Source organism: Filicampus tigris, chromosome 5, assembly GCF_054856515.1.
Source record: "Filicampus tigris isolate MCC_2025a chromosome 5, RoL_Ftig_1.0, whole genome shotgun sequence".
In the NCBI taxonomy this organism is placed as follows: Eukaryota; Metazoa; Chordata; class Actinopteri; order Syngnathiformes; family Syngnathidae; genus Filicampus; species Filicampus tigris.
Genome location: NC_141221.1, coordinates 8,341,840 through 8,355,704, shown reverse-complemented (window position 1 = coordinate 8,355,704; position 13,865 = coordinate 8,341,840). Strand labels below are relative to the sequence as shown.

General features: G+C 41.0%; 1 protein-coding gene across 1 annotated transcript; it reads left to right on the top strand.

Moving 5' to 3' along the window:
• The first annotated feature begins 2,276 nt into the window (after positions 1 to 2,276).
• On the top strand, positions 2,277 to 6,958 carry dusp2 (dual specificity phosphatase 2). Its single transcript, XM_086032095.1, has 4 exons — positions 2,277 to 2,878; positions 4,140 to 4,255; positions 4,338 to 4,557; positions 5,031 to 6,958. Exons 1-4 carry the CDS (start codon positions 2,491 to 2,493, stop codon positions 5,246 to 5,248), a joined length of 942 nt encoding a protein of 313 aa, XP_085888221.1. The 5' UTR covers positions 2,277 to 2,490; the 3' UTR covers positions 5,249 to 6,958.
• The last annotated feature ends 6,907 nt before the right edge of the window (positions 6,959 to 13,865 follow it).

Sequence of the window (13,865 nt, the reverse complement as noted above, 5' to 3'; positions counted from 1 at the left end):
GATATTTGGAGCTGATAATCATTTTCATCAAAAAGGAAAATATTGGCGTCAAGCTCTTTTTTTGAAATGTCTCAGTAAATGGTTAACAAATGTTTATTGAACAATTTTTCAGATGTTATTATACTTGTCAATATACAGGTACATCTTTGTAGTAAAATTCCAACGAAACTGACAAATGAAAATTTAACAATACCTCCATATAGTTTTCTACAGTAAAATGTTATCCCAAAATTTCAAAATGTTAAAATTTCACTCTGTTTTGCTTTCAAACAAAACAAAGTGCAGTGTGTTCCCAGGGTCAGTAGTCTCATAAAGTTAACTGAAAATTTAGGTAGATGCTGATACTCACACTGAATAGCGGCGCCGATAATCGGCCCAGCCGATAATGTCTCTATTATAACCGAAAATGACATCACAGCGCCCAAGGGCTCAGATTCCCACGTCACGGCTCACCTGCTTTCTGGGTTTGGTCATGTCATGTTTGCAAGATGAGCCCTTAGGCACTGATATTTTCAGGACAATATTTTGAAATAATGTCATCGAAAGAAAAGATGAAATGGTTTTTCAAATAACGGTGCTCATTATCTGCCAAGTACTCAAATGTAAATTATGTACTAAAAAGTGGTTTCTGTGCATCCCCAATACGGGATTATTTTTTTGAATTTTCATATTTTGTGTTCCTTGGCACGATAGTCACTCATTTCTGAAGCAGTTGAGCCAAATGGAAATGACGTGAGTGATTGGTATAGGTGATTGCTATCATCCATTGACATGCTGTAATCATTGCTCACTTGCTCAGGGGTCTGGAATGTTAGTCACTTGGGCTCAGTAATCCATTAACAGTTATCGGGAGAACAAAGCAGGTGATGATTTATCTACGTGGGAGAGGGAGTTGTGATGTGGTGGCGGTGGCAGGATGTACAGTAGGCGCGCCTTTTCATTTCCTGTTGGGACTGCAGGAATTGGTGAATGAAGTTATTTTGGAGAGTGTGTCCTGTAATGTTCATGCTGAGGTTACAGCAAATGCACACTCAGCTCAGCTGACGACCACGATGGACAGTGTTTGTCGTGGTCAGAAATTGGCAGCCACAGCAGAGGGGAAGCACGGGACAACGTGGGAGAGCAAAGCAACGCTGAGGAGCTGCCGGGCTGCCAGCCGGGAGACAGGAGGAGGAGGAAGGAAGGAAGTGGGAACGTGAAGAAGGCAGCGGGTGTCACGTGTGTGGCCTTTGAGGCAAAGGATGAGAGGCAGTCATCACAAAACAAGTGCTGTTATAGGCAAATATGTTTCATGTGCGTAACAGATGGGAAATAAATGTGCGGTAGGTACTGTAGATAGTAATTCTCTTTTTATTTTTACACCAAGTATACATCAATCACCAAAATGTCACAACGCTGCACTTACAGTAATTGTTGGAAAACTTTATAATCCCACACAAGAAAAACGTACACACCTCAAATGTATTGCATTCATAAATAGAGATATTGATGCGGCATGGCTCACTGGTAGAGCGTCGTCTCCCAACCCAGAGGTTAAGGGTTTGATCCCTGGCCCTTGTGACCATTTGGAATTGTCCTTAAGCAAGATACTGAACCCCCAGTTGCCCCTTATGCTGTCATCAGTAGCTAAATGAGAAGTCAGTGTGAAGCGCTTTGAGTGCCTTGTAGGTAGAAAAGCGCTACACAAGTGAAAGCCCATTGACCGTATTGTAGATAGATGCTGTCAATAGATGACTGTCATTTTGTTGTGATGATTATTTTGACTCCCCAGCTAATTTGCTATGGCTAATTTACATTCAATTATCTAATAGGGCTTACTTAATTACAGGGTGAACAGTAAGCATCCAGTAGGTTAGTTACTCTTGTCTGTCTTTTCCCAACAAATCATGTTCTTTAAAAATTAAAAATAGTGCGTCGTTTAAATATGCAGATGGTAACTCGGTTGGATGTTAGGCGTTGCCCAGCCCTGACTGTTAATGGCATGTCTAAATTGATTCAATAAGTAAAGTAATTTCATAAAGATGGTTGAAATGGTCATTTGTGTATATGTGATGTTATTGTAGTTGTTGAAAAGCTGTTTATTTTTAAATAAATATGTATGTTTTACGTGACCCTGTGCAGCAGACTAAAAAAAAAAAGACAATGATGGTTTCTGTTGGCGCATCTGGTTGATTTAATGACGTTTAGTCCTCAGACAAACGTCATTCAACATCAACCCACATGAGAGAGAATTTAAAACGGGCTTGGTTACAAACAAGACGTGACGTTACTGTCCATATAAGGAGCGACAGGTAAGCCCATATATGGAAGTTCCGTCCGCAAGTGCCGCTTGGAGAATGGAAAACAAGGCGGGGCTTTGACTTTGTTATCGTTAAGTGAAACTCGTTTGAAGTCATTCACTGGAACTTAGTACACGACTAGAGATTAGTTGCCTCAACGTCTAATTTTCAGAGTTTTTGTAATAGTTTAGTTTGTTTACCTTTTCCGGCCATGACGACAGTCGGCGAGGCTTTGGAAATAAACAGCCGCGAGTTAGTTCACCTCCTCGGGAAGCGCACCTCCGCCGGTTGCATCGTTCTGGACTGCAGACCCTTCCTGGACTTCTCCCTGGCGCACATCAACGAGTCCCGGAACGTCAACTGGAACTCGGTGCTGCGCCGCAGGTCTAAAGGTGCCGAGGTGGCCCTGGACTGGCTCGTCCCGGACAAGGCGCTGCTGGGGCGGCTGCGGCGCGAAGAGTTCAGCCCTCCGCCGCCGGTGGTCGTGGTGGTGGATGAGGGCAGCCGCTCCGTGGACGAGCTCAAGAAGGAGAGCGTGACCCACATGCTGCTCGCGGCCCTACGAAACGAACTCAGCATGCAAATTTGTTTCCTGCAAGGTAACAAGAAAATTATTAGTAAAACAACCGCTCTCAGACTTGATTTAGTGCAATAAATTATCATTATTACGTAATTATTGGTACTCTCCAAAAAATCCAACAAATTTGAATTTTGAACAAAGAGGTATGTATTACAGCACTGCTCGCAATTTTTTTTTACACCAAGTACTTTAAAAAAGTCTCCCAAAGTACCACCATAATGACCATAATTACAATGTAGTCTATGATAGTCCATAATTAAAGTGGTCATCTAAAACAAGGCATTCGTTTTATATTATTGCAAGACGCTGTAACATTCTCAGTTTAAAATTCTGGATAAAAAAAAACTAAACAAAACAAACCTTGCCCAATCCTCAATATATATAGGGTATTAAACTGGAAAAAATCGTTAATTTTAAGGACTGCGTCTTGTATGTAAAATATATCACAGATTAGCTCCACTTCTACTCTGTAATCTAGATCAACTGTAGTGGTTGCTATAATTTTTTTCTTATAGGGCACGCAAGGAATGAAATGCAATCCCACAAAACATGAAAGTCCATCTCATACGTTTAACATACATTTAACATTGTTAAATATCGTTGGGGAGGCTTTGATTAAATATTGATTTGAAATGTGCGAAACAATAAAATACACTTTTCACCTAAATAAAAACAGACCGGTCTAAAGGATTAAATGCAAAGTTTGTGTTGTACTTAAAGTTAAAACCAACTGAACTAAACGTTTAGGCCACTGTAACAATATCCACAGTTTGAACATTAACAATGCACTGATAATGAAACTACTTAACAATTTTAAATGTACCCAAAAGTTAAACTGAGCTTTGGTCAACAAATATGCTGTGCTAAATTGAGGAAATAAAGTTTCAGCACCAATATGCACAGTTAGAAAATTTAATTCAGTGAGTCTTTCACACACCACTAGAGGGAGTACCACACTTTCAGAACAATTGTATCACAGAAATCCTTAATAATAAAGTCCTATTTTGTTTAAAAGAACAAAAGGATTTTTTTCCCCCAGAATGCAGTCAAACCTTGATTCACATAACCTTTTTCCTCTACAAAATACAAATTTGTTTTTGTAACGTGATTTTTTTCTTTCTTAAAAACAGGCATCTTTTTAATTCCTTTGGAATTTAGAGTTCCTGGATGCAAAGTATCCCTGTTTTAAAGAACCGTATTCTATGTTTGTATTGCTTTTTATCACATTGATTCATGTCGGATGTGTTCGGAAGAATTTCACTCTGTGACCTCGTTTTTAGGTGGATTTGAAAGATTTTCAGAGGCTTACCCAGAGCTCTGTTACAACAAAACGCTCACTGCAGTGGAACCAGAGCCAGCAGTAAGCTTGGGCCGGAGGACACCTGCATACGATCAGGTTAGAAAGTATAAAATAGGATGAAAAAAAACCCAATCATTATCCAACCAAATTGTGAACATATTTACTTTTTTAATCACAGGACGGCCCAGTAGAGCTGTTGCCCTTCCTGTTTTTGGGCAGCGCCATCCATTCATCCCGCCGGAATACCCTCACGTCAGCCGGCATTACAGCCGTGCTTAACGTGTCTTCCTCATGCCCCAACTTCTTCGAGGGGGAGTTTCAGTACCTGCGCCTCACCGTGGAGGACAACCTGGCCGCGGACATCCGAGCCTGCTTCTCAACAGCCATCGCCTTTATTGGTTAGGAGGGGAGGGGTTCATCTCTTTTTTTAAAATCCGCTCATCCATTTTAGTCAATATTTGCTTACTGTATTGTGAGCTCAAAACAAACAGACGGATTAGTCTGTTAGATAAACAAACAGTGAGGAGTTTGAACTCTAACACTGACCTTGAATACAGGAAAAAAAAATACTTGATTATATTAAAATGTATTGCACATAAAAGTAAAGTGGAAAATTTGACAAATAGACCACTGGAGTCTTTGCCACTTGCATAAATTTGCATATGTTGACCCACAGCATATTGAATTGTTTTTTATGATTTTTATAAGCACTGGCCCAACCTTCTACCATCCATTTTTCTTCATGTGACGAATGATGGGAAAAATCACAGTTAAAAAATACCTGTTCATAAGTTTCTCAAAAAACTTTGCATTTACCGCAGAATTTCAATAGGAAAAAAAAAAATGATGTCCTCTGTGTGCCCACCCGCAGATGCTGTGAAGCAGAGCGGGGGCCGGGTGCTGGTGCACTGCCAGGCGGGGATCTCTCGCTCGGCCACCATCTGCCTGGCCTACCTCATGCGCACCCGGCGGGTTCGTCTGCATGAGGCCTTCGACTTCGTGCAGCAGCGCCGTCAGGTCATCTCCCCCAACCTGTCTTTCATGGGACAGCTGCTGCAGTTTGAGACGGACGTGCTGTGTCAGGGCTGACGTCATACGAGTCACATATCATGTGTCCCAAAATTTCCAGGACTGGCATTACAAAAGATTTCAAATTTCAACTACAACTTTCCCCCTTGGAAGTAATCTCTAGTCCTTTTCAGCATTCTCTGACACACCTTCATTCACTCCTGGAAGCATACTTCCGGGATCCTCCGCAGCTCTCGATACAGTCATCTTAATGTTGTTAACGTTTTCAAAATGGGTCCCCTTTGCTGACCCCTTGACCTTGGGAAAGAGGGAAACGACGAAGGAGGGAGCTTGCTCCAGCACGCAGATGATCTTCCCTAACCCGCTCTCCATCTCCATCTCTCTGCAGGATGTCTTTGTAGAGACCGGAGGTCTGTTTCACAAAGCGGTTTTAGCGAAAACTCAAGTCTGTTAACTCTGTAATGAGGGGAAACTTTCATGGTTAGTAGACTCTTGAGTTTTCACTAAACCTGCTCTGTGAAATGGACCCCTGCTGATAACCCACAGTGAAGGGAATAACTCATAGTTTGAACCCAGTTCTGACCCAGCGCATCTATTTTTGTGCTTTTAGTATTGCGGTGTGTTGCAGTGGTGCTGGCGTCACTGCATAAGAATGCATAAGAATTATGTGCACAACCATTTTTATGTATTTCTACTGTATATAATGGGACAGTTTGTTGACATGACTGTCAGTAGATGCACTTTATAAATGCCGAAAAATGTCGGTTGATCTATTTTTTTAGTCAAAAAAAAAAAAAAAAAAACATGCTGGAAGACACGTTCAGTCTTGTTTTTATTTGATAACAGTTGGGAGTGTGGATAGTGACTGACTGCATTTATGACATTCTAATAGCAGGAGTTTAAAAGACTAGTACTGCTTGTGCCATGCTCATTTTGTATGTATGGAAGACACATTGCACCAAAAGGTTTGGTAGTAGCTCATTGGTACATACTTGGGCTTTGGAACCGGAGGGTCGTGGTTTGAGCACTGGACAAATGGCAACAAAATACTGGCAGTGGTCCCAAGTAAGCAAGCACAAATGCTTTGTGACTGTACTTAAGCAGATTTTTTCAGGTATTTGTACTTAATTTGAGCATATTTTGCTTTTACTCCCTATATTTGAAAACAACTATCTGTACGTTCTATTCCTTACTTTGTCAAAATTGGCTTGGTTAATTTGATACCTTTGCAGATGGTGACCAAACATTAAAAAAAAAAAAAAAAAAAGATTACAATAGGGAGAGATAATGTCAACCGCAACGGAAATCTAGAATTGTTTGATTTTTGTCTGCTACTGGGATGATTTAATTTCAATCAGTTTAATGCTTTCCACTTCAGCTTCAAATGACCTTTAAATAAGATGCACACGACAATCAAGTTGAAGTCTCTTAAGCGCTATTAATATCACAAAGGAAATGATTCGATGCGGAGTGCAGCAAAGTCACGTACAATGCAATTAGAAAACTATGATGATCAGAATATTGGTTTAAAGCAAAATAGCGACCTCTAGGAATGGTCGTTTTAAAATCCTCTACAGTCATCCAGCAGATGTCACTGTCACACTGTTTATGACACACGGTGCCAACTTGAACGAAAAACTGTTGAAATGACATGTTAATGCATGCAAAATGAAGACAACCACATTGCCCATTTTCACGTCTGAATGACTTGCGGAGCAATTTCACGTTGCCCTTCAGAATAAAGTCACGCTCAACTTCCTTTTCATTTGACAGAGCATTCAATTTCTTCTGGGTCAACCACCGAAATTAATAATAATGACAATAATCTTAATCATCATGATGCAATACAATACAATTTTATCTATATAGCGTATTTCATAACAGCTAGAGCTTTGACAAAGCACTTTACAAACAATACAATAACATTTTTTAAAAAACTATAGAAGGCTGTGATACACATATTAATACATATAGACATAAATAAATCATATATAAAATATAAATAAAAATATAAATAAATAAAGCCAATAAATTAACATAAAACACAAAATACGATTGACACCGGAAAAGAGTCGAAAATTTCAGGTCTGGTCACAAACTAGAGAAAAGAAATGTGTCTTCAACCGGGTTTTAAAAATGGACAGAGAGGGGGCTTGGGAGGTCATTCCAGAGGGAAGGACCAGCAACAGAAAAGGATCGATCAGGCTTGGATGACTGTTTCTAAGTACTGATGGGAAAGGAGGGGCTTTACCTTAGGCAACTGTCTAAGGTGAAAGAAGCTCGACTTTACAACAGCGCTGATTTGCTGCTCCAATTTAAGATCACTGTCATCATTTTAAAACCCAAGTTTAAGACTGTTGGCTTTAGATATGAAGACAGGGGGGCTCAGGTCAACAGGGTGGGATGGAGACGAGCCACTGGGACCAAACACCATAACTTCTGTTTTCTTACTTACTTACTTACGCCTTACTGTCATTTTGTTTGCACCATGAGGACCGTAGTTTAGTGACCACCTTGTTTGTTTACGCAGTATGGCAAAAATGGAAATAAAAATCCCCGTCACTGCACTGGATCATGAGGATCAGTCTTGCGCAATAACTTGTACAAAGTGTCTAGTCTATGATTAAACTCCAGCCGTGGGATTCACATCCGCACTGAGCACATACACACGGGGATATAACCAGAAATTTTTCCAGAGGGTGGCTAGGGTGACACAACACTTAACTGAGGAATGGCCCTGGGATGCGCGCGCTCATTTGCGGGTTTAGAACACTCTCTATAACCAAGACGTCATTGTTTGTCATAGCATACACAGACAGAGTTTCATGTAATAAAATGCACATATATCCTGAACTTTGCCCAACGCATTCATAATCGGAGATGGGCATTCCATCCCAGGGCATTCCATCCCGGACAGATGCTCATTTTGTGGATGGAGGATGGAGGATGAGAAGTTTTTAAAAAAGGACGGACTAAGCAAGGACAGAAGTGGGTTTTAATCCGTCCCTGTAATCGCGCCTAACCGGGTCAAGTATCGACTGACTTGTTGTGTTGGGTTGGGTTCTTAAGAAAGACCACTTTTCTCTTCTGCGATGCCACACTCATAGGCATAGTCTGCCCTCTAGTGGTTCAACACATGTAATACCGTGCATTACGCCACAGGACAGTCCAACCTATTTTGCGTGTGGACTCCGGAATAAACTTTGTAAGGGACATAAGAAAAAGGTGGATAGCAATTTTGTTTTGTTAACTTACTATTAATATTTAGTACATACCTTATCCCAAACAATTGAATCCACTCACGACACTACCAGCCGGTAAGTGGATGTGAAATCAGCCAGTTAATGAGCTTCAAGTAATGGTTATGAATTACGGAACATCTAACGTTAGCATCTCTCCCACGACGTCAAGCACGTACGGCCTCGCCCACCACGTAGCTCCGCCCCTGCATACACACACACACACACGCAAACGCTGTGCCACTGCGCATCTCTCCTAATATTAAAACAGGGGGCGCCTTCACAGTGAGGTGCCACTTGCCCAAATAAACACCACTGTTGAACAGGTTACGCTTATACATGATAGAAAACCATTACAGATAGCATATTGTTTTGCCACCCCGCGTAGTTGCACAGTAACTGCCACTGCACGTAGCTCGTTGAGTGCAAATGATTTTTTCTTTCCACGCCGCATCCCCATGGTCAAACTCTTTGTCCTGTCAACTTCAAGGGCATGCTGCTGCACACAATAGCAGCAATCTGAATCGAAGCAATAACTCATAACAGATCCCAACTGAGTGCATTGTACATGTAGGCCGTATTTGCCCTTCGGTGTTTTGGGATGAAAATGAACAACTTCACCAAGGAACTTCAGCACATTTTTACTTTGTTCTTTTTTTTTTTTTTTTTTTTTTTTTACCTTCCAAACACTGTGCGCAAACTTTCCTGTTGGGCTGTGCAGGAAGCTTAATCTCCATGACGCATGAGAGAGAGAGTTCGTGCATTGCGTGGCCTCCTAACATCAGGCCCTTGGACATTGTTGTATTATACGCTGAATGCTGTGTGATGCTGGCGTCAGCGGCACACCCCTCACTCTGCCCCTCGGTGCACAACACATTTTGCTGCTAAAGGCAAATCCACCCATGAGAAACAGACACACTTGATTGGAGAGCACTCCAGCGCTTAAAAGCTTTATTTTGTTTCCCTTTATATTTAGAATATGTAGCACGGATGGGGGCAAAAATGTAACACCATTATGGATGCCTACACTTCAAGCCCGCAAGCTGTAATTCCACAGGAGGACTCCTCTTTAATTAAATGAATAATGTGCGCGCGGTGGGCGCATTACCAAACAAACAGGACCTCCTACCCACGGACCATTCATGAGGCCATGTGTTCGGATGCGTAGGCTGCCGAGTGTGTGCGTGTGTGCGTGTATGTCACGGAGGCCACCTACCCACTCTGGAACAGCACAACACAAACCCCGGCGCCGTTTCATTTTAGGGGCATGACGCAAGCAGTCTACGCAATCAGGTACTTGACCTCGGCAAGAGCAGCATGCCACGAGGGGGGCATGAGCGTTTTTTTTTTTTTTTTACATGGGGAGGGACGCGCCGCAGCGTGCATAATGCAGAGGGATTTAAGCCGAAGTCAAATCATGATGAAAATGCATGAGCACAGAGAGCTAAATGGGCCTTCTGTGCTTCAGCGTTTGCGGGGATAAAAGGTCGGAGGTAACACAGCTCAATTACCTACACATTGTTCCGCACTGAAATGTGGGAGTTCAATCCTGCCCCTATGTTAAAGTTCGCACTGAAAATCCCCCATAGGGTTAATTACTCAATTCCACGGTAACGCTTTCGCTTTTTCCAAGAGTCAAAAGGGCAATGGTATGGTAAGGCAAGTACATATGAGGGTAGCACTGCAGTGATAATTGTTTCAAATATCGGTCTCTGTGGACCATAATACGTTTATGAAGAAAAAAACAAAACACAAATTGGTTGTGGTTGTATGGGTCAAAATTTTGGCTGCGGCCTTCATGTGAGGAGGTTCCATGTACCTCTCGTGCTTGCTTGAGTTTTCTGCAGGGACTATGGTGTCCTTCCACGTCCCCAAAATATGTGTTAGATTCATTAAAGACTCTCAGTCAGGTCGCATGCTGTGAGTGGCAGCTTGATTAATTTTCCCCCAATTTTTTTTTTTTTTTTTTTTACAAAACTCTGAGCTTCTTTTAAAGATAAACATTCAAAAGGCATTGACATTTTCCACGAAAAATGGGTCCGGGGTGGGGCTATTCACGAATGTTAGTTTCAAGATTACGCTGGTGAAATTGGTGCAGTTATAATATTCCACCTTCTTGGCAATATATAAATAGTATATTTATTCATTTAACTAGGTAGTAAACATAAATATCAATGTATAACACTGTATTTCAATCTCTGCATGTTTACATTTTCAAATGATCACTTCTACAACGTTCCTAGGAAATCACAGTGTCCCACCATATGTGAGCTATTTTTCGAAAAGGCCCACTGGCTATTTACACTAATCCCTTTTCCACCAACAATCCCAGAAACATTTAGTTCCTGGTAGTAGAAGTTGCTGGTAATATCCATCCATCCATTATCGATACCGCTTCTCCTCACAAGGGTCGCGGGGCGTGCTGGAGCCTATCCCGGTTGTCTTCGGGCAGTAGGCGGGGGACACCCTGAATTGGTTGCCAGCCAATCGCAGGGCACACAGAGACAAACAAACATTCCCAGTCACAATCACACCTAGGGGCAGTTTAGAGTGTCTAATCAACCTACCATGCATGTTTTTGGAATGTAGGAATGAAACTCCACACAGGGAGGCCGGAGCCGGGATCGAACTCGCAACCTCTGAACTGTGAGGCAGAAGTGCTAACCAGTAGACCACCGTGCCGCCTGCTGGTAATACAAGTTCCTTATTATCTATATTTATTAATACGTGTATCACAGCCTTTTATTGTTTTTTATTTATTGTATTGTTTGTAAAGTGCAGTGTAAAGTTACAGCTCTAGCTGTTATGAAATGCGCTATATAAATAATATTGTATTGTATTGTATTTGTTACTCATTACTGCCACCCTATGGCTCTTAAACATCATTGCCGTTAGAGAATAATTCAGTGACCTTTAAAGGTAGTAGTGAATCTTAACCTAAGTTTAAAACATATTGGATAACTTTAAAATTGTCCTTGCGTGCTACCTGGTGCCCGCGGGCACCATGTTGGGGACCCCTGATAAAATGGCTAAAATTATGTTTTTAGCTAATGGAGTAGAATAAATCTGTTTCACAACACATACATGATGGCTGCAAGCACTATCCCTTTCTACAAAGTCAAACAATGGTTCGGACCCGATGAAGTACACGGAGCATAGCCCATGATTCGTAGATCGGTAACACTAACAGCTACTTGCATCTGTAATATACTGCAGTTCATTGAAGGGAGTCAGTCTTCATAAAGGGGACTTTCTTTTGCTCCGCAATTCGTGCATGCAGTTAAAACTTTGAATCACAAGAATGCAATAAATAGATTAAAGAGTATTGATAAGATCCATGAGAGATCACATGGAATAGTGCCTGGAGTCCTTGAATGTACAGGAAACTTTCATCTGTGAAAATACAGCGTAGAGAGCAGGCCTGTGCTTGATTGCTAGAAGATATGTAATGGCCCTAAATGGTTCCGAAGGGAGTACAGCAGACATAAAAACACATTGTTCCATTACAAGTACCTTTCATAAGCCTATATGCGCAAAGGAGAAGGAGTTCACCGGCTTCAAAAGCGCAAAACGCTGAAGTGCTACTTTTCTGGAAAAGGGGCAGGGGAATCTTGCTCAACTAAATTCGGGGTGAAAGGAGAGATTGGGTGCATGGGTGAATGGATGGATACAGGGGTTGCGCACTCGGGGGTGGGGCGTTATTTCAACACCCACACTTTTCCTACTCATTTCACACTGTTATGAATATCAAACCCCTTCCTGCAAAATAGGTACCGGTACACCCCCCTTAAATCATACTTTAAAAAAAACAAAAAAAACTTTGCTTTATATGGATGGATAGATTGATACAGTAGACGAACGATAAGTAATAGATTCTGACATTTGACTCCTTCATTTTGGTATTAGCATATGGATTTAATTACCCATTGCATAATCACTTGAGGTTAAGTAATTCTTATTATTAATAACCTATACAAGATAATCTGAAATTTACCTAAATGGTATAACATAGATACGGGTTTACTTAACGAGGAAGTCAACCCAAACATATTTTTTTCAAGAATATGTTCTATGCGAGCCTACTAGTTGAAACAAGGCATTCTGATAAATATTGTGTTTGTGGAATAAGAGTTAATCCACCCATTTTTACCCATCTCTGGGGGCGGCCATTTTGTCACTTAAATTGACTGAAAATGACATCACAGTTACTCAGGGCTCAGGTAACGGCCAATCATGGTTCTATATATCTATTTGTATATTCAACTTTGCATTGTTGGTATTTGCATAGATATGGAATTACTTACATAGATTACTCGCACTGTGACACCTGCTCATAATAGATTTGTTAAGCACAGTATATTCTAATATAGTCAAGTCTATATTTCTTGCATTAGCACATATATGGACGTATTTAAGTCCTTCCTACTTAAAGCGGAAGTCAACGCAAACATATTTTTTTCAAGAATATGTTTTATGCAAGCCCACTAGTTGAAACAGGGGATTCTAAAAAATGGACCAATCCACTACTTGGGTCTATTTGACCCAACTTTCTGGGTTGTTTTTTGCAAAAACAATCCCAAAAATGGGTCGTTTTGAAGAAAAAAAAAGAAAAAACAACGCAAGAAGGTGGGTCAAATTGACCCAGTTTGTTGATCGGTCCATTTTTGACCCAAAATTGTGTTATTTTTACACTATTGACAAAAACATATATAGTTCTGAGTCTTTGCAGGTTTTCAGGAATTATCTTCAAATATGTATCCTGTGTTTTGAAACAAATCTCTGAATTCCCTTCACAGTAATCATTTATTTAAAAAAATATATTGGGGCAGTGCATCACAAGTTTCAGTTCAGGTCACTGGCATTCTGCCAGCTGGAAGTATACTAGCGGCTAATTTTTACAACCATTATGAAAAGGTCAATTCGTTTTCATTATGATGGCAATAACATACACACCGATTAGTGAGCATCATCGTACATACATCATAAATATTTTCGTTGCAATGTTAACACTTGCATAAGGTGACCAAATGTCTTCTTTTGCCCGGACATATCCACTTTCTTACACCCTGTCCGGACAACCATGGGCGGGGGGGGGGGTTTATAAATTCATGAAAATATCCAGGTTTAATTGTTTTCCATTAGACCAACTATTTGACTGGCGTTTTGCACAATAAATGAGAGGCGGAGTGTTTTTTTAAAATAAATTTAGTTTTTTTGCTTTTGTGTTGTTTTTTTTGTTTTGTTTTCTATAAGAGGCGGAGGGCACCATTACCGGCATGTGTGACGTGGACACTGGCGAGGTGAGAACTAAGAAAAAAATACGTAGCGGCAGTGAGGACTAGTGCGTGTGGCGCACGCACTTAGACACGAGTCCGCGGTGTGGAACGTGGTGCATTCATGCAGGTACAAGTGTGTGCAAGTGCCACAGAAAACTGCTA